The 22043-nt window shown below is 26.2% G+C and overlaps 1 protein-coding gene and 2 long non-coding RNA genes across 3 annotated transcripts; all 3 read right to left on the bottom strand.

The window, feature by feature from the left end:
- Positions 1–6090: 6090 nt before the first annotated feature.
- LOC129907876 (uncharacterized) lies at positions 6091–10244 on the bottom strand. The gene is made up of 3 exons (XR_008771194.1): positions 10125–10244; positions 6321–6473; positions 6091–6245 (listed from the first exon to the last, which is right to left on the bottom strand). It is a non-coding gene; the product is annotated as an uncharacterized LOC129907876 (long non-coding RNA).
- A 1079-nt stretch (positions 10245–11323) lies between these two features.
- On the bottom strand, positions 11324–12851 carry LOC129907875 (uncharacterized). Its single transcript, XR_008771193.1, has 4 exons — positions 12760–12851; positions 11904–12056; positions 11662–11835; positions 11324–11597 (listed from the first exon to the last, which is right to left on the bottom strand). It is a non-coding gene; the product is annotated as an uncharacterized LOC129907875 (long non-coding RNA).
- Positions 12852–20565: 7714 nt separating this feature from the next.
- LOC129911178 (uncharacterized) lies at positions 20566–21570 on the bottom strand. Its single transcript, XM_055988890.1, has 4 exons — positions 21511–21570; positions 21080–21232; positions 20846–21016; positions 20566–20775 (listed from the first exon to the last, which is right to left on the bottom strand). Exons 1-4 carry the CDS (start codon positions 21568–21570, stop codon positions 20605–20607), a joined length of 555 nt encoding a protein of 184 aa, XP_055844865.1. The 3' UTR covers positions 20566–20604.
- Between the last annotated feature and the right edge of the window lie 473 nt (positions 21571–22043).

Raw genomic sequence — 22043 nt, forward strand, 5'->3', positions numbered from 1 at the left:
GCTAAAAAATAACTTTGAAAACTATTAAAAATCGGCATTTTCAATTTTCTAACGGGAATATCTCCAAAACGTGATGTGATAGAATTTTTCTGACTTCGGATTCGAGCTCAGCCTATAGAAAAGTATACCCTAGTTTCTGTAACAAAAACCTTGTTGACCAGTGTAATTAGCTCATGTCAAACAACTTGGATTATTTAAAATTTTGGTTTTTAAGTATTGCTAATTTCATTTAGAACTCAATAGATAGAATGTACCTGTCAATTTTCTGCTACAAAATTTCAGTGCAAGAAAAAGTACATTTTTCAATGTTTTATATATTAAATTGTACGTAATAATTTTTTTTATAAAGCCTTAGATTGGTTAAAATTTGTTTCTTAAAAAAAAATTTCTTGCTCGCTAACGCTCGCAATTTATATCAACCAACTTATCACTCTTTGCACCTACAAAACTAGAGATGCCGCTGAATATTCGGCCATTTTTAAATTACGTTTACCGTAAGCAGGGCTTTTTTTAAACTTTTAACTACGAATTCCTCTCCTAAAAATACTTAAAAAGGATATTGGCAAATTTTTCGCTTCTACACAGTTCAAATGACTATTTGATTTAGCGGGATTTAGAATCGACTGCAGTTACATATAGTTGATACAAAGTATTGTGATTTCGAAAAAAAATTTTGTTTGGTCTGAGCTAAATTTGTTATAAAATTAAGTTGAAAATATAGTAGATGATCAATAAAAACCAGACCTATTCACTATATCGAAATTTGTCACTATTTCGTTTGAGATACAATTTTATTTAATTTTAATTTATTTTTTTTTATTCTATAATTATTTAAATTAAGAAAACATAACAAATCTTGCAAGTTTTTTTAGCCAAAACATTTCATTTTAGAAAATTACCTAATATAATAATGCTTTCGTGACATTAAATTTATACATAAACTCAAAAATAGTAATTTAACTCAAAAAAGAAAACATTTTTCGTTTTAAATAATGTTTGTCTAAAATGTACACATGTGTGTGTCTCAGGAAGGGTTGTAAAAGTTATTAAAAAAAATGCATTTGAAATTTAAAAAAATTATTTACTGCAAATACAAAAAATTGCACTAAAAAAATATATTTATTGCAACTGAAAAAAAAAAATTGCGTTAAAATAAAGAATTTTCATTTGAACCGAAAAATGTTTGAAATAAATATTATATTATATAATATTTTGAAACAAATATTAATTCAAAATGTGTGCATTAAACACTGTTTTTTTATATATATTCTAAGAATTTCTTACAGTTTTAGCTATTCGACCATCAATTAGCTATTTGAATCATAACCGCAAGGCCAAAAAGTCAAAATTGAATGAAATTCGTCAAATATTAACAACAAAAAATATTTTAGTCAAAAACAAACTAATAATGAGATCTGGTAGTGACCCAAGTCAGAGAGAATTCATTTTCAATAAAATTGTATAGTCAAAAATTTTACTCAATTATTTTTTGTAATATATATTTAAAAACTAAAAACAAGTCTATCTCCCGATTCCGCAATATCCAAATAAATTTCAAATTTAAATTTTTTAACATTTAAATTATATATACTAACATCTAAACGATAATGTCCACCAGGCCAAATTGATGGTAAAAAACTTGGATCTGCTGGTACATCTTTTATAAAAAGTTCACCCTAACAAAAAAAAATTATTAATATTCTTAAGAAAAATTGTAATTAATATAATTTTACTTACAACATATGGACAAGAATGATTTAAATTTGAATATGGACCATACATTGGATACATAAATTTCAAATAAGCACTGCCTTTGTTAGTTTTAAAAAATTCACAATAATCTTCTTTGATATTAATAATAAATGGTCTATAAGTGACGTCAGTTTTTTTAAACAATTGAAAGTGTACCTTGTGGAGTAAAAATTTTATAAAAATGCTTTTTTCTTCTTTAAAAAATATCTTACCACGACATTGTTAAAAGGTTTCACTATAAAAAACCGTATATTTCCCACCGATTGTAAACGATTTATTGGCTTTGCCCAACAGGATGCATTCACAATGTCTGTACAATTCGGTGGGATATAACAATTTACTCTTGTTATTCTCAAGTCATTGTGGATCTTTGGAGTTAAAAAGCACAAAATAAGAAAATTTCTTATTTACAATTAAAACAGGGGTCTTACATTTCCATTTACAACTGTTACGATTGTTACAACAAAGACTATTAAAGTCTTCATTTTTAGTTGATTAGTTGTACTAAATTCAACACTGAAATTCAAAAAAACTAATGGTATGATTTTGAATCAAATACAAATTTAATGGAACCGTAACAAGTTCAACTATAGTTTTGATTGAATTATAATTACTGTTGATTTAGTTGATTATTATTTTTTTATTTGTTACAAATTGGGTCTAAAAAGGTATTAATGACTCAATTTTATTTTCTTTTAAACAAAAAAAAAATCATGTTTCCATGAATTTTAAATATTTTTATGAAAAAAAGTCAAAATCTTCTATTTTTCAGTTTTTTATTTTTTCACTATTTCTTTTTCAAAATCCAAAAAAAAGTTTATCCGATTGTTCCTGAATGTCCATGTGCACTTCAAATGTGAACTTTTTAACATCGTCATCAAATACACTGACATCCAAACGATACAATCCAGATGGCCAAAGTGATGGCAAATATTGTGGATCGCCTGGAAAATCTTTCAGAATAATTTCTCCCTGAAATAAAGAACTTAATTCATTAAAACTATTCAAGTACATTTATAAAATTTATTTTTTACACTGTAAGGACATGAATGATTTAAGTTTGAATATGGAGCATACATTTGATACATCATCCTTAAATAAATACTGCCTCTGTTATTTTCAATGAAGTCACAATAATTTTCTTTGGTATTCATAAGAAATGGTCTAAATCGGACGTCAGTTCTTTTAAATAATTGAAAGTGAACCTGGAAAAATTATAAGGGTTATCTCTTATAAGAAAATCTTATTTATATTATTCAAGAAAAAAACTTACAATAACATTGTTAAGAGGTTTTGTTAGAAACATTCGAACATTGCCAACTGAATAGGTTCGATTGATTGCGTTAGCTCCACATGTAACATTGGTAACATCGACATTATTACGAGGAATGTGGCAGACCACTTTAACAACTTTGATCGTATTGTGTCGCTGGAAAAAATATTAATCTTTTGAATAAACAATTTACATTAAAGTAGAAATTATTCCTACATCTGCAAATGCAATCGGTGCAATTGTAACTAAAAGGAGTAATAAGATCTTCATATTAAAACACTTAAAGAATACAAAAATACTAATTTCAAAGCTGATTTTGTAGTTTTAACCCATCGCACACAAACTAATTTATTGATCGAATTATAATTACATTCCTACTACTTTTGATTTAGTTTACATTTTTTGTTGATTATATATAAATATCTAACAATAATGATCAATCTTAACTAGAGGTAGCTTTAGGTTTTCGCTTGTTAATTTTCCGTTGAAATAAATCGGTTTTGATATTTGTTCAATTTTTAACGTTTATGATCTTCTCATTCTTTAATATTTTATAATTTCAACAAAAAGAGATGCTTATACGTATTAATTGAAAAATGCTCAAAAAAGACTGTTTTAGCCGAAAAGTTGCAATTCTAATTTATTCTTTAAAAGTTTGTTTTTTTTTTTTTTTAATTAACATTAAGATTTTTGTGAACACTTTTATTTTATATAAATTAAATGAGATCTGTTTTCAAATTGTCTAGCTCTAGATTATTTAAGGAAATAATCCTTTGTAAGTGGGAAACATTTGCACTGCATGTTTCTCTTTCTTGATTTTTTTTCCGCTTTGAGATCTTCCCTCATAGACCCAGCATCTAGGGTTTTTCTCTTCGACCCTTCAAGCTTTAAGATTTCTTTTTTAAAACAGTAAAAAGAAAGAATTTTTTGATATCAAAAATCTGTTCAAGCTTGGATTTGCGTAAAAATAAAATGCACGACTGGGTCGCACGTACTTGCTCTTGGAATTCAAAATGTTAAAATTTTATACAAATTTGGTGAATTTAGTAGATACATATATGAAAATAAAAAAAATTAAAAAAAACATAAATTCGTTTTTCAAATGAAAATAATCTTTTCTATCAAAAAACAAAACCGACTTCCAAAACTAGGTTTTAATATTTTTCTAATACTTTCTATGGCCAGAACTGAACGAATTTGAAATGGGACCACATTTCAGCCACCAGCTTTCCAATAAAAAAAGAAGTATCAAAATTGGTTCAATCAGTCCAAAGTTATGAGGTAACAAACGCAACAAAAAAAAAAATAAAAAAATACAGACGAATATACCTCCTCCTTTTTGGAAGTCGGTAAAAAAAAAAAAACTTTTCAAATGAAATCAAGCTGCAAAAAAAGTAAGCATTTTTAGAAAAATTATTTTCAAAATTGTTAGACCCGTTTTTCAACAAACTAATTTTTTTAATAGGTAATTTTTTGAAAAAAAAAAAAAAAATTTAAAATAAAGTTGGTATGCCATTCAGTGGCAACTATTAATCAACACCTAAAAAAATTTCCAAAAATTATTTTTTTTCAAAATTTAATTTTTGATTTATATATAAATTATAAAAGTGCTTTTATTTAAATAATTTCGTTGAAATCAAGCAAATCGTCTGGGAGAAAATCAGATTAAAAAAAAAAAGCAGTTCTATGGGAGCTATCGCTATACCCTATACCGTTAATAACGATTTATGAAAAAAAAAAAAAAAAATTTTCATGAAAAGATAGACCTTGTCTAAGAACTTATACTCCAATTTTTTTATCAAATTCTTTGGAGCCATTTTTGAGAAAATTAAATTTTCCAAAATTGCTATATGACAGGCACTGTTATTTTTGGTAAAAAAAAAATAATTCCAAAAACTCCTCTGACCAGGAACTAAAAACTGCTACGTACCAAGTTTGAAGTAAATCGGTCCATCCGTTTAGGCTGCAGCTATTTATACAGACCGATAGACAGACTGACAGGCGGATTTTTGAGACCCACTTTTTCCACATTCTCTATCATCGTAATATCATGAAAAATTGTTATATCATCTTTCTTTTACGAATGCATTACTTGATATCTGTTAAACACACTTTAAGAGCTATTTATTCAGTATAATTTTTTAGTAAGGAACAATTTTGACAACTTTCTTATCAATTTTCTTTAAAAAAAATTGACTTTTTTGACGTTACATAGTTGCCAAATGTTTTTTAAAGTAATGTTTAAAAAAACATGTTATGATACAAAACTACAAACAAACACACTTTTTTGATGAATTTTGAATTCAAATCTGATGTCAAAAATTTGATGTGAAAAAAAATTCTATGTATGCCATCACACTTCGAAAAGAATGAGTGTGTGTACAATGTAAATTCACTCGGTCAACACTCGGTTAACATTAACAGCAAGCAAAACTGTTTAACAATAATTATGAAAGCTAGAGATTTTTAAGGTTTCTATAGTTAATCAATTTGACATTTTTGTCAAAAAGTAAATTTTTCACACTGTAAAGAAGTATAACTTAAAAAATAAACACATTTGGCAACTTAATATTCTCTATTTTTTTAATATAAATTGATAATGAATGTTGTCAAAATTGTTGCTTATTTAAAAAAAAAATAAATGTTTAAAAATCAAAGATCTAAATTTTTGTCATTTTTAGATTTTCGCAAAAAATCCAAAGGTGACCCCTTGCTGAAAAAATGCATTTTAGAAAATCTCCAAATCCATCGAGAGACACATTAAAAAAAGACTCTCTTAGCTCCATTAAGAAACATTTTTTAACAAAATTAAAAATTTAAACAAAAATAGTTGTTGTGATTTTATTTCTCCTTAATTTCAAAGTGAAATTCTATTGTAATTTTTTTTATCTCCAAATTGAATATATTTACATCTAAACGATAAGCGCCCGTTGGCCAAATAGATGGAAATAAATTAACATCCAGTGGAACATCCTTAATTACAATATCTCCCTAAAAAAAATTTACTAAAAATTGAAAAATTTAAAAAATAATATACAATTTTACTTACACTAAATGGACAAGAATGATTTAAATTTGAATTATGTTCGAACATTTTATAAATAATTCTCATGTATAAACTGCCTTTGTTTTGTGTAAAAAACGCACAATAATCTTCTCTGATGTTGATAAGAAATGGTCGGAATTTGACGTCAGTTTTTTTAAATAAATTAAAGTTTATCTGGAATTATTTGAAAACATATTATTAGATTGGTCTTAATCTAATAAAAGTAAAACTTTGCACCTTTTAACTTACAAAAACATTATTAAAAGATTTCATTACAGTAAATTTAACATTTGACACTGAATATGTTCGATTTAACGAAGTAGCCCAACACTTAACATTGGTAATTTCGTTTGGATCAAAAACTGTGCAGCGTGTTTTTAACATTCTTCCTGTATTTTTGACCTATGAAAGAAATAAGTACTTAAAACGTTAACATTAAATTAGGTTACAATTTGCTTACATCTCCTTGAGCAAAATAAAAAACTGTTATAAAAATAGTCAGATTTATTAAAGCTTTCATTTTAGCAATTTTTAAAATGATTTTACTATTTTTGACTTTAAATAATTCTCTTTTACTGTTAAACAAAAATATATTCTCTTGATTGAAATATAATTATTTTTGATGCAACTGATTATGTTGTATTGTTATAAGTTTTTTCATCAAAATTTATCTGTTGTTAACCTTTGCTAATGACTTAATCAATTTTGTGCGTATATGTAGTTAATTATTTTCAATAATAACTAACTGATGCATAAATATTCTCTTTCACTTGAGTAAAAAAATCACAACAACAAAATTTGTGCAGCTCGGGGACTGCCGCGGTAGAATTATTGCACATCATTTTTATCAACTTATGCTATTTTAACTGTTTATTTATTTTTCATTTTTATGCAGTATTTTTTTTTTAATAATAATTAAGTTTTTTCTTTGAGATTAATTCAAGTTACAATTATATATTATTATCAAAGAAAAAAAAAGTGGTTGTCTGTAAAATCGGTTTACAGACGATAAATTTACGTTCAAACGTAATAATTTATAATTTTTGAAGCAAAATACATATTACATTTAAAAAATTAATTAAATTAAAAAATAGCATTTCTCATATGCCAATTTTTTTAATATGAAAAATATACAAAATAAAATGCACGACTGGGGTCGTACGTCATCAAGTACGTGCGACCCCATTCGTGCATTTTATGGTAATAATAAGTCTTATATTAAAGCTTTTTATTCAAGAAAATTAGGAAAAATTTTAAATTTGATAATTTCAAGGAATTTCATAAGTAGAGTAAAAAAAATAAAATCGGTTTTAATAATTAATAAAACACCGTTTAAAATTATCTTTTACACTTTATTTATTGTATAAATACGAATTTTTAGAAAAAAAAATTCGAAAAACGGTAGAAAAACGTTTTAAAAGAAATAGATTTTTATTTATACAAATTTTATAGGTACCTACCATTTTTCAAAAAAAAAAAAAAAAATTGGTACCTATGCCATTTTGAAAAAAAAAATTAATCTACACATAAAAACGAAATTTTAAAATTTTTCAAGAACTTAATTTTTCAAAAAAAAAATTGGAAATACTTTTTAAAAATCCAAAAATGTGTTATTTAAAATTTTTCTAAAATTTTTTTACGAATCCTAAACTTGCCCTATAGTAATATATCGGAATTAAAAAATTATACCTTCAATAAGCCTTATATTTCTTCTAAGGAATTAAACCATAGCTAAAGCCGATTATGTTTTGAAAAAAAGCGAACAAAAATTGAGTTTTTTTTCTCCACACATCATATATTGTCAATATGTTTACATGGCAACCTACTACATGTTTTTCAATGCAATTAATTTTTATCAAAAAAATAAAAAAAAAATTTTCTTTCATCTTGATTTGTTTCATTCTTTTATTTTATAACTTATAATACATTTTATATAATTGAAAAGCTTTGCATTTCACCATTAAAAATATGCCTCAACCATATCTGTACGACAACTTCAAAAAAGTTAAAATTTTTTAAAGACAATAATGTCAAAATTAAAACTTCCACCCGAGTTAGTTATTTTTTTTTTCGTTGCGAAATACCTTTATTCGGTCCCCGCGCTCAAAGCCCGCTATAAAATCTATGCAACAGCTTAAAAACCCGTAATCTTTCATTGTGTGGACCACAAAATCAAATTACAATCAGAACACAGAAGTCATTCACTTATTCATTGATTTCATGTTAAAAAAGGCTACTTCTAGTTAAGTTTGATCAATTATTGTTAAAAAATTGTTAATATACAGTAACAGTTATCTAAAAAATCAAAAGTGGTATAGCTAGGTAATTATAATTCCATCAACAAAAGCTGGACTTAGTTTGTGATACTCAGTCAAAAGTACACAATTAACTTTGAAATCAGTTTTTATTCAAAAAGTGCTTTAATGAAGAACTTAATATATCTTTTAGTTATATTTGCAACAAATGCATTTGCAGATGTAAGGAAATGTCTACTTTAATATAAATTATATTTTTTTATTAATTTACTTATTATTATTTTCCCAATAGAAGCACAATACACTAAAAGTTGTTAAAGTGGTTTGCTACCTGCCCCCTTATAATGTAGAAGTTGCCAACAATTTTACTTGTGGGGCTAATACAATCAATAGAACACTTTCAGTTGGAAACGTTCAATTCTTTTTAACAAAACCTCTAAATAATGTGTTTGTAAGTTAAATTAATCTTTGAAGATAAAAATATGATTTTTCGTACATGAGTCTTTCCTCTAACAAAATCGTTCCAGATTTCCTTTAAAATGTTTAAAAAAACTGACGTCACATTTAGACCATTTCTTATTAGCACTAAAGAAAACTATTGTGACTTTTTTGAAAATAACAGAGGCAGCATTTACTTACGATTGTTGTATCAAATGTATGGACCTTATTCAAACTTAAATCACTCTTGTCCATATAGTGTAAAATTATATAATTTTATTTAAAGAATATTTTTAATAAATTGAGTTCTTTTTCTTCAGGGAGAAATTTTTCTCAAAGATTTTCCAATGGATCCACAATATTTACCATCACTTTGGCCAATTGGATTGTATCGTTTGGATGTCAGTATATTTAATGAGGATATTAAAAAATTCACAATTGAAGTCCACATGGACATTAACGAACGACCTGATCAACTTAATTTTCAATTTTGAAACAAATAAATGTTAAGACAAATATGTAAATAAATAAATAAAAACCACATATATCAGTGCAGTAAAATTTAGAAGTATCAGTAATACATTATAAAAATATCTATAGCGTCCTTAACAAGCTTTGCAAAGATGATTTCTTACAAAATAGTGTTTTATGCCTCTTTCATTCAAACCATCACAGAACTTTTCCTACACGAAAAATTTATTTTCAAAAAAAAATTAAAATACTTTAAGAAATTCCAGAAATATTTTTTGAAAACTTAAAAAAAATTGATATTAAAGTTTCTTAAGGGGTCTGGCCACCCTGAAATTTATACTTGTTCATATTTTTTTAAATTTATATTTCATTATCCCCTTAATTGTAATGAACATTTTAAGACCCATGGCGTATCGAAACATTCTCAATTGGCCAAGTTACAGGCATTTTTCGAAAGGAAAATCGACCCATTACGGTCGGTTGACTTAGGTACTTTCTTTTGCGTTAATCTCGAAGCTACATTTTTTTACCTTCGAGATCTCGGAAACTAATCATCTTACTGCTTTCAAATTTTTAATGAATATTCTTAAAAATAAAATCTACAATGTATCGTAGGATTTTTTTTGACATCTGGATTAGTTTTTTTTTTTTTTAAGATTTAGCTTGAAAAATGTTGGCAAAATATGAAAAAAGTGTTTGACGTCTCAGCATAATTTTTCTAATAAATAGAAAATGGCTATTTAAATATAACTTGATTTTGTATTTTTTTTGTTAAGATGTGCCATAACCGAGTACCAGATGGGACAAGGGCCGCGTGTGTCGTGTGTAGGCCTTTCGTGGCGACTATTATAACGGTGCTATTTATCAATATTTTCAACCAAAATCTTACCATGTTATTCTTGGAATGCTTTTTGACATTGAGTTAAAAAAATTCAAATTTGGTATGTAGCAGTTTTTGGATACTGTACGGAGGGGTTTTTGGAATTAATTTTTTTGGACTTTTTTGAATTTCAAACTATCTTCAAAATTTCTAGTTCAAATTTTGAAAAAAAAAAAAATAATTATTGAACTTTAAAAAAAAATTTCGAAACTTTTAAAAATTTAGTTTAACGTGTTTATTAAAAGGTTCTTAAAAAAGGTACTTATTTCAAATTTATTTAAAATTCTTTTTCAAAAAATTATTTCTAAGAAATTACTTTTTTAGAAAACAGCTCAAACGATTTTAAAATTTTTTTCTAAAAATGCGTCTTTATAAAACAAATTAAAATGCACATCTATTTTGGAGCTCAATTTCTTTTAAAGAGTTGTTTCTTACATTTGAAGAACGAATTTTAAGTTTTTTTTAAACATTTACCTACCAATTTTTTTTTGATTCAGTTTAGTCATTTAGGTGAAAATTAGAAATCAGGAAAACGGTTCTATGAAAAGTGACGGTTCAAAAATTATTATAAAAAGCAACATACTCATAGAAAGGGTACAAATGGCACGTCCGCATGGACAAAGATTGTCAGACGAATTTCTAGTCACACTGTCACCAAATATGTTTCTTTTGCTAATAACATTAAGTGATAACAATAAGGAACCCGATGAATTCGATGGACTCTAACATCTTATAAAGCACTTAGGCACAGAGTGATACGTTTCTTGCTTTTTTCGTCAAAAATGATTTGCGTGGTCATATCTTATCGAAAAGTGATAAACTTCGGTACACTGAAATAGGTATATTAGGCAGATTCCGAAAAATCTACCAATTTTTTTCATTCAAAATGGCGCATTGGTCCGAAGATATCTGTTTCCAAAATCCACATGGTAAAATGTAAAAAAAAATATATGTTTCGATGCAAATAACTTACCAACTAGACTCGCTGAAATTTTTTGTTTTCACTTGTTAATACAGCTCAAAGAGACCTTTTGTTTGATATCTCTTTGGATAGATTTGGAATGATCTTCTTTAAATGCATTTATTCGGCAAGGCGTAAACCTTGGACTTTTTTTTTTGAAAATTTGAAAATTTGAAAATTTGAAAAATAGAAGTTTGTAATTTTTGTACTAGAGGAGTTTTCGAAATGCTAAATGAAAAATTTTACATTTGACCCAATAAAAACATCATCAAAAAATTCTGAGTTTTATTTCACCATTACACAACAAATAATTATTATATGAAGTTTACAATTCGCTTGACTATTTGATTTGATCAAAATAGTTTTCCTCTGTTTTCCTTTACTTCAAAGAAAACCTGAATTGTGACTAAACGTCCTCGATTCTTTTCATATGCCAACAAATCCAATCGATAATTACCAGGTGGCCAAAAGTTTGGTAACTTTTCAGCATCGATAGGTAAATCCTCTAAAAATATGTGACCCTAATAAAAGATAAAAAAAACATTTAAATCATAATAATATTAACAAATTCAATAAATTTCTTACAGAATAAGGACAAGTGTGATTCATATTTGTGTAAGGCATATAAATTGGAGCAACAATTTTCATATAAGCTCCTCCTGCTGCTTTATTTGTAAAGTATTCACAATAATCGACAGTTACGTTTACAAGAAATGGTCGAAAACTTATTTCAGATTTCTTCCAAAGTTGCGCATTTATCTTTCAATGAAAAAAATATATTTTAATTTAACATAAAAAATCATAAAAATTGTTATGACTCTTCTTACAAACAAATTTGTCACATTTCGAATAAGAAAACCATTCAAGTTGACAGCGGTTGTAGTTCGACTTAACGGTTTTACAGTGCAATTTTCATTAATTATTGTTGTCCGATCATGAACATTGCAAATTATTTTATTAATACGAACTGCAATACTCGCCTAAAAAAAAATGATTTAAATTTAAGAAATTGTTTAAATGTAAATTTAAAAATATTTAAGAAAAAAAAATTATAAATTTAAATACATTAACGTAATAAAGAAAACCCAATGTTCCGATTAAAATTAAAACTTTTTTTAAGATCTTCATGTTTTGAGGATCGTTTCTGGATCACAACTAAAAGTGACATTTTTTGTACTGTTGGTAATTTATTAGAATTCAATTAAATATCAATTTTTGGCTATAAAATTTAATTGAAAGTTTTACTTTTATCAGAGAGTGTTAATCTAAAAACAAAACAAATAATTGATTTTTGTTTAACATTAAAGTGGAATTTAATTAAATGCCATTTGAAGGAAATGGAATATTAAACGTATTTAATTTGGAAAATTGGTTTATATTTTATGATGGGAGATATTTCATAGCAAGATAAAAGTTCAACATCATAGACGCAAAAGTACAATAGTATTTTTTTAAATGTACAAAGTCGAACGTACAAGTTCATATAGATTTCCTTTGAAAGTAATATTTATTTAATTGAAAAATTGAATTTAGTTCAAAACTAAGTTTCCATTCAATTTCAAACGTACTTCTTAGGAAAATAAGAAAAAAAAAATTCTTTGAATAGTTCAGAAGCAATAAATGAATTTTTTTACTTAACTTTTTAAATTACTTCCCAAGAAAATTTTATTATTCTAAACATACCTTTTGTTGCAGTATTTTTCAAAGATGATGGAAATATTTCATTTGCTTAAAATTCCACTTCAAAAAATGTTCTATTTATTAAAAAAAAAAAAAAAAAAATTACAAAGTGAACTCCAATCAATGTTTTTTTTAAAGAATTAATTGAACTCAAGCTCAAATTTAATACACACCCTATTTAGATTTAGTATAATATAGAAATAACCTATTACTACCTTGTCTTACATCATATATGGTGGTATCAAAATTTCTTCAAGACGTTTGTATACTAACCTTGGATTTACCACCCGAAAATTCGGACTTAACTTCAATAGAACATGCCTGGGAAATTCTGAAAAGATTTGTTCTCTTTTTTTTTCTTTTTTTCTACAAAAAATACAATTTATGAAAATATCAGGTCTGTTTAAAAGTGGAAAAAAAATTTGGTAACAACTTTACATTTGGGTATAATAGAATTCTGTGGATTGGTCTCAAAATGTCAACAATTCGTTTTGTTAGTTTATGAACTATACTAAAGTATCCCAGATAAACCAAAGAAAAATCAAACATTTTCAAAAAAAAAAAAAGAAAAAATATCCAAAAACGGTATGTTTTTTTTTTTTCAAAATTTAACTTTATTATGAAAACTTTGAAGTTTCTTATATCGTAAATTAATCGTCTGATCGGGGTATCATTTTGGTCTTAGGATTTTTGGAACTATTTCTTTAGCTTTTCTTTCTTTTTCACCTCCTATTATACTTATTTACTTATATGTATGACATGTGTAATACCTAGGCAAAATCATGAAAACAAAAATTTAAAAAAGTCCAAACTACCAGATAGGGGCTTTTTATAAACTACTGCTGGCAGCAAATAGACCAATTACATTTTTTAAAGCCCCTATGTGAGATTTAAGGCCTGTATTCCAATTTTTTCAAAATAAGTAATTTAAAAAAAAAATAATCGCGCGACTAAAATTGCATGTGTGCGCAAGGGTAACTTGCCGAAACATCGTAGTGCATTTTTCTTACACTACGGTTCATTGAAGTAGAGTCATGTAAAATTGTTTAGGACTTAGTTGGGCAAAAAAGTAATATTTACTTAAAAACTGATGCAGCTGAGTTAAAATTTTTGAATGTATTTGGTAGCAGGTTCCGTAACAAAAGAAAAAAAATAAGAAAAATTAAGATTTGTAGTCAAGGCACATGAAAAACCGTCACAAGGTGACCATTTTTCGATTTTTTTTCGAATGCCCATAACTCACAAAATACATGGATGCGATTTTTTTATAATTTTTTTGATAACTGTCATCACCTACCCTATCTACCGTTTTCGTTTCGACGTTAACTTTTGTGACACCCTGTATAAATTGTGATTTCCCTCGGACTTGACTTTTCTACATGTTCATATTGAGTTCTAAATAAGTTCTACAATAACTGCTTTTTACAGCATTTTTTTTTTTTTTTGAAGAACGAAATTAAAATTCAATTAACCTACCTACTAATGGTCTAATTTTAACTCATAAATTAAAATAATTTTTTTGCATGATTATAATGATAAGACTCTCATAACAAAATTAAATCGACATTTAATTCATTTTAAAAGCATTACAAATAAAATCAATGTTAGCATAGAAGAAGGAACCAGAGTCGAAAAATGAAAATCTTGAAAAAAGTTCTCATTTTTGTCGGAATAGTGGGGTTCATTTATTGTGTTAAAGTAAACCAATTTTTACTTAGTAATTTTTTTGAATTTTTGTCAAATAATATAAAATCAGTCCTTGTATTTAAACTTGTATTTTTCAGGCCAGTATATCAGCTCGTATTTCGAAGAATAATTGCATTATTGATGATCGATCAATTATTTCGAATGTACGCTGCTTTGTAAAGGCAATAAATCGTACAACAACGCTTGTCAACATAAATGTTCATTTTGTTCAAAATATTTCATCTTTGTTTGTAAGTTACTAATACCTAATTAAACTTTCAATGTTACATACATTTATTTCTTATTTTCGTCCTTTTTCAGATAAATGCACAACTTTGGAAAAAATCCGAAATAAGCTATCGACCTTTTCTGGTAAATGTATTCATCGATTATTGTAAATCTTTTACTCAGAAAGGAGCCTCTTTTGCATCTCCTTACATGAAAATGATAACACCTTTATATATGCCCTACGCGAATATGAATCACACTTGTCCTTATTTTGTATGAAATTTTAAAATTGATATAAATTTTAGTGCGCCCAAATAATTTAAATATTTTCTTTCTTATAACAGGGTAATGGAATTTTAAAAGATATGCCCATCGATGCTGATAAATTACCAAAATTTTGGCCAACTGGCAACTATCGATTGGATTTGATATGTTCTTCGGAGAAGAACAATTTTGGGCGTTTTTTCACAATGCAATTTTTCTTTGACATAAAAGAGTGGAAGTAAAATAATACACCTTGTTTTAAATTACCTAATTGTTACTTGAATTATTATTTTAGGGAAAAATTAACTGTTTCCAAAAAATCAAAATCCATTTCTAAATATTTTACAGTACTTATTTCAGCACATTTTCTTGCTTATTTGCAACTTTGTAGTTCAAAAGCTATATAACATACGTACATTTTGTCAATTCCTGTGAAAACACTTAAAATGAACAAAACTTAAAATTCGTGGCATCGTTGTATCTAAATTTTTCAATGCAATGCAATAGAAATCCATTTTTTTTTTTGTATTTAATAGTTGTCTACTTTAAATTTGTATTCTAATTCTAAAGTGCAAATGAAATATTGACATTTTAATAGATTTTCTATTTTTCAGACAATTTATGGATTAATTCGTAGATCAATTTTTGACCGTTTCAATGCAACTATGTCTATTTCTCTATTTAAATTGACTACAAATTCCTTTCATCATTTTTTTTATTTCCTTTCAATGAAACAATTACAAATAAATTTAGAAAAATATTTGAATAATTGCAAAATAATAATTTTGAATTTAGTAGCAATTTCATTCTAAATATTAAATTATGAAAACAAAAACATGACAACTTTAAAGTAACTAGTTGATTGATTCTCTGGATGTTCAAAAAAAACAACACAGAAAAAAATATAAAATCAAAAAAATCAATTAACAAAACCATTATTCATTTTGGCATACAAAATTTGTTTAAAAAGGTGAAACTATCATGTTTGAAAATCTATCGACATGCTTGCTTAACATAAATAATAATAATTGCTATCTTTTATAGCAATAAAAAAAAAATATATAACATACATAGAAATTTTAAACTTTGGCCTTTTTAGTTGGCTTCTTCACTTCATTTGAATTTGAACGTTTCTGTGTTAACAATACAATTACTGGTAAAAAATATTGTTGCTGTTTTAATTTAAATTTACGAACTTATTTTTTTTTTCTTTTATAGGATATGAAATAAGGATTAAGCTTGTTGTAAGAGTCGCATCAATCAATATCATCATTGAAACTGTAATAGTGGAGAACACTTCAAAGCTGCCCCCCAAAAATTCTGTAATATAATATCTATTATGTATATATTAAAGTTTGGTTTTGTGTACGTTCGCTAACCGGCCACACCGGCTGACTTATTTTCTTAATTTTTTTTTTTAAATCAAAGAGGTATAAGAGGAGAAGGTTTAAGGCAAAAAAAATTTAAGATTTTATAGGGTAAATAGAGGTAACACGACATTGAAAAAAGAGGCTATTTTCTAAACGGTAAGTTGTAAAGAGCTGACTTTTTTTTTTAATGATAGACAAATGTATTCAATAGTTAAAAAAGGTATTTAAAAAATTCAAAAAAATTTCAAAACCAAGTTGTGAAGGTTTTTTTGCAGTGATAGACCTTCGACAAAAGACTAATTAGAGGTCTGCAAAATTTTGCACAGAAATTTTAGTTACACCATGAGAAAGATATTAAAAAAAAAAACTAGGGGTCTTAAACGGATTTTTTTCATAGGCCCTGTATTTTGAAATAAAATTTTTTGAAAAACAACCTAATTTTAAGGGACATTTTTGAGTAGTCTTTTATTTTTTTGGAATTTTTCAAAGTCTGCAAAAAATCTCAAACTTATAGAAAATATAGGTTTCAATCATGCGCATGCATGTACAAAATTTTTTTTGTCCCATGTTTTTTGTGCGTTTTTAACAGTTTTTTATTTGTATCTTTTTTTCTTCAATAGATAAATGAATAAAATTTACAGTGTAGATAGATAATGGGCAAGACTATACATATTTGTACAAAGTTTCAATTAATTTTGTAATGACAAATTTGAAATAACGGTAAAATAAAACTCTATTTTTCAACATATTACATCTTTTGATCTGGAGCTTATAAAAATTTGATTTATCTTTATTGAGCATCCTGATAATATTACCTTTCATTTGATAACACGTGAGAAAATAAAATAACATGTTTTTTTTGCTTTTTATATATATTAAAGTTTGGTTTTTTGTACGTTCGCTAACCGGCCACACCGGGTAACTTATTTTGCTTATTTTTTTTTAAATCAAAGGGGAATAAGAGTAGAAGGTTTTAAGGTAAAAAATTAATGATTTTATAGGTTAAATAGGGGTAACAAAACATTGAAAATAGAGGCTATTTTCTAAATGGTAAGTTGTAGAGTTGAATTTTTTTTTTTAAATGATAAATAAATTTATTGTAAGGTTGAAAAAGGTATTGCAAAAATTCTAAAAAATTTCAAAACTAAGTTGTGAAGGTATTTGTGCAGTGAAAACATCTGGTAGAACTTCGACAAAAGGCTTATTAAAGGTAGGGAAAATTTTTTACGGAAACTTGAGTTACACGATTGGAAAGATACTAAGAAAAAAATTTAGGCGTCTTATACGGATTTTTTTCATAGGCCCTGGATTTTGAAATTTGAATTTTTGAAAAACAACCTAATTTTTAGGGACATTTTTGAGTAGTTTTTAATTTTTTTGCAATTTTTATAAGCCTCCAAAAAATCTCAAGCTTATAGGAAATATAGGCTTTAGTCATGCGCAAGCATTTACAAATTTTTAAATTTTAAAATGATTTTTGACCGAATAACGGGAAAAACAAGTTTTTTTGTCCCAAGTTTTTTGGCCGTTTTTAACATAGGCCATATTTTACATAGGCCACTTTTGCTAAAAGTTTAAAAGTGAATATTTTTAAACTCATTTTACGAACTTTTCAAGTTTTGATTCCCTTTTTCATTTAAAATGTTAACTAATTATATAGAGTCGAAAATTAAAAATAAAAAAAAAAAATGGCGGAACGAAGTCCGCCGGGTCAGCTAGTAGTATATAAAATTACAAAACACGTAAAAATTTTGTTTAATTTATTTTATTATGGTTTTCTTTACATATTTGACTTATTAAATATAATGGGCGTTGATATTTTACATGTTCATGTAAGATTTACTAAAAAGTGAAGGATTTCGATATTTCTGCTTTTTTTGTAAATCAGTATTTTAAAATATGAGTAAACATTAATGTAAAAGGATATAATTGGTGTCAATCGATAGGCCATATTACGAGGAATAAGTCCTCCAAATTTGAGCTCAATGCTACAAATAGTTTTAATTTTGCGCGAGTTCAAATGAATCTAAAAGGTTGATTTTTTAGAAACCACCGAAATTTTTCAAAAATCATTTTTACAAAAATGGTATCTGATAGAATTTTTCTGAAACCATATTTAGATTTAGAAAAGTCTAATTTTTTATAATATCAAAAAATTATTTGAAGGAGAAAAAAAAAGTTAAATTTTGCAGATCAGTGTATTCAGCGGGATCTTTAACTTAATTAGCTATCCCAATAAAACGTACGACATATCGCTGGCTGAGAATTATAAGGGTGTATTTCATACAAAATACAAAAAATGAGTTTTATACACCAAAATTTTCGTAATTTCAACGGCTTTTAGATAAAATTAAAAAAAAAATTAGAAAAAAATGAATGGCGACGGCACAGGTAAAAAAGACATACAACTTTCATGATTTCACATACATGTATTAATATAATAAGGTTCTATGTTATTCAAATTGCAACATAGAACCTTTTTACTGATTTTTTCAAACAAAAAAATACATTGATTTAAGTTACATAGAACTATTTTACGCAAATTTTTCAAAATGAAATCTTATGGAAACGATCTTTTTTCTAACTAAAGTAAAAATAAAAGATCTTTTGATGTTTTTGATGGTATTGAACAACAGGGATGGAGTCGGCTAACTTACTAGTCAATAAATGACAGTCAAAAACGACGATTTTGCTCCATAATTCGTCGTTTTTGACTATCAACTATCAAGTTAGCGGACGGGCTTTTGCTTAACAGCAAAGAATTTTTGTATCTCGTTCTGTACTCTTTAAACCAAAAAATTTGTACTATCCAACCTTAACTTTTGCAATAATTCATAACTTAGATATTCTTGCATCATAATTAAATTAAAATAATGTTTTTTGTGTGCCAAGAATTGGAAGTAATTTTTTTGAAAACTGTTTTTTCATAATCGAGGTTGGGAATTTTATAGTTCGTATTAATAAACCAAAAGTTAAAGAAACACTTAGATTCCTTAGCTTTAAATAAAAGAAGTCACCTTAGTACCCAAAAAACAAAAAAATTAACAAATTTTTAGTGGTATTTGGAAAATTGAGTATTTTTTTTTTTCAAAGGTCAAGATTTTACTTTTAACCGTAGTGAACTCTTCGTTATTCATCTTTATAATTATATTAGTTAATGTCTATTAATAGTTTCATCGAATAAAACTTTTTTTTTAACTTGAAGCAAATTTACTTACGTTATACATGGAGACAAATAAGCAACTTAGAATCAAGATGATACTCCTCTAAAATCCAATCCTCTTAAATTAATAAGATTTCTAATAAAAATAAGTAAAATTTGTTTAAACATTTTTAAAATCAAAGTGAACTTCATTTTAATAAAAATTTTCTTCTTAAGAAAATTTAAGTGTAGATACCTTCTAAGATTGAAATGATTTTTCATTAATTTTATGTACTTATTAAAATAAAAAGATTAAACAAACTTTAAATTTTTTTTGGCATAAATTTTGTACCGTAGATGATTGTTTTAAGACGACTGTCTTTCTGGCAAAAAAGCATGCAAAAATCCGATTGATTTAATACAAATTCTAAATGTTTTTAGCATGTCTTTTTCTGTGTACCTAATTCAACAAAAGTAGGAATTGTTGTTTTCTATAAATGCTACAACGTGATTTGTGGTATTTTGTTCTGTTATTTAAAATAGATTTTGACTGTTTTGTGCAAAACTTGAATAAAATTAAATTAAATCAAAGCCTATTTCACGATGAAGTCACTTTTTTCATATAAAATGCATTTATTACATGTAAGCTCTTTATAACTATAAGGTTTTATGTTGAACATAGAACCTTTTTCAAATATTTTTTACAAATTTTTTCATGAAAAGGTTCTATGTCATTTTTTAAAAATGCTCATAGAATCCTTTTTTGTGGTGAAATTAATGTTTTTTTCATGGTTTTATGATTTTTTTAGGGTCCTTTACAAGATTGCATCAATACTTCACTGCTATGTAACTATTTTATCCAAAAACCAGCCTTAAAAAACTTTGAAATCGATTTACTCAAAACTAAGGTGAGTTGACATACAACCCTATAATTCTCAGCCAGCGATATGGCACCTAATTATCGATGGAAGTTGTTCGTACAATGTGAGATCCTGCAAATTTTATTTCTCGTAATAAAAAATAATAATTTTATTACATAATTCATTATATTTCAGAGTTAACAATTAGAGAACTTCAAAAACAAATTTTATTTTCAAAAACAACAAATAGTTTACCCAACCTGATCTACTTGTTAAATTAACTATTTATGTGTATAAATTAAAAAATTGCACGTTGCTTAATTTCAAAATAAACATGTGATAAGAGTATTTTGTTGATTTTGGTGCCATTTTGTTCATAAAACAAAACGTCTAATAAAAATAATCCACTTGGCCATACAGCTGGTATTTTATCTTCATCGACTGGAAGGTTCTTGATATAATGGTAACCCTGTTTTTATAAAAAAAAAAAAACAAAATTACTATAACTCTTCTTCAATCAAACAAAAAAAAAAACTCACATAATAAGGACATGGATGATTCATATTTGTATAATCCACAATAATTGGCCAAACAATTTTCAAATAAGCTCCACCTTTATTTTTGGACATAAAATCACAATAATCATCGGTAACATTGACCAAAAATGGTCTATATTTGATTTCAGATTTTTTAAATAATTGTGAATTGATCTAAATATTTAATAAAATAAATGATATTGAATTTAAAAAAAAAAATTTTAAATACAAATATACCATAAAAGAATGCATTGGCCTTGTATAATTTCCTATAATATTCATTAAAGTTGTCGATCTGTTGATCGCCTTTACCGAACACAGTTCAATTTCAATCGCTGTAGGATCCTGAATATCGCATATAACTCTTTGAACGGTCAAAGCTATTCTACCCTGGAAAAATAGAAAAAAAAAATAGTAGCAACAAAATGCAAGAATAAGCTTTAATGAAAAAGTTATCAGGTTGTAACTTTCTCAATATCGATAATATCGAAAAAATTGTCAAGACATAAAATATAGAAAATTAAATTTACTATACTTATTGATATAAACAGTTTTTCTACGACCAAAAGAAACCGAGATTTTTGTTAAAAACTAAAATTCAAGATGGCGCCCAAAAGTTGAAACTCAAAGTTTTGTGTTTCCAAATTAAAAAAATTTAATATTTTTACCTTTGCATAAACTACTGCGACAAAAATAGTTGTAATTAAAAATACACTGTAGATCTTCATTTTACAAATGAAACTGAAGAATCACTATAAAATAAAAATTCGTTTTTGGAATAATTAGTAAGTAAAAAACAGTGTGAATATTGTGAATATTTTATTGAAAAGCAATTTAAGTTTTAGATTGATATTTTCCACAATTAAAATCAATTTTGTTAAACGCACAAACCTATCGATTAAAGACAGATCAGATTTTGTTTAATTGCTTGCATGAGACACGCAACATTTTACTTACGGGCAAATCAGTTTAGAAATTTTTTTTTTTATGTAATATTTGAGTGATTCAAAATACAAAATAGTGTGATTATGATGGTTTCTAGATACAAAAGTTATATAATCCGTCGAAACTATTCATTAGACCTTATTTTTTTCTACTCAGAACACTTCTAGTAAAAAGAATTGTTTGAATCGTCCCTTCATTATGCATCACTTTGAATTTCAAAGTTTTGCAATCTTATGGCTGTCCCACACCAACGATG

Source organism: Episyrphus balteatus, chromosome 1 (genome assembly GCF_945859705.1).
Source record: "Episyrphus balteatus chromosome 1, idEpiBalt1.1, whole genome shotgun sequence".
Taxonomy (NCBI): domain Eukaryota; kingdom Metazoa; phylum Arthropoda; class Insecta; order Diptera; family Syrphidae; genus Episyrphus; species Episyrphus balteatus.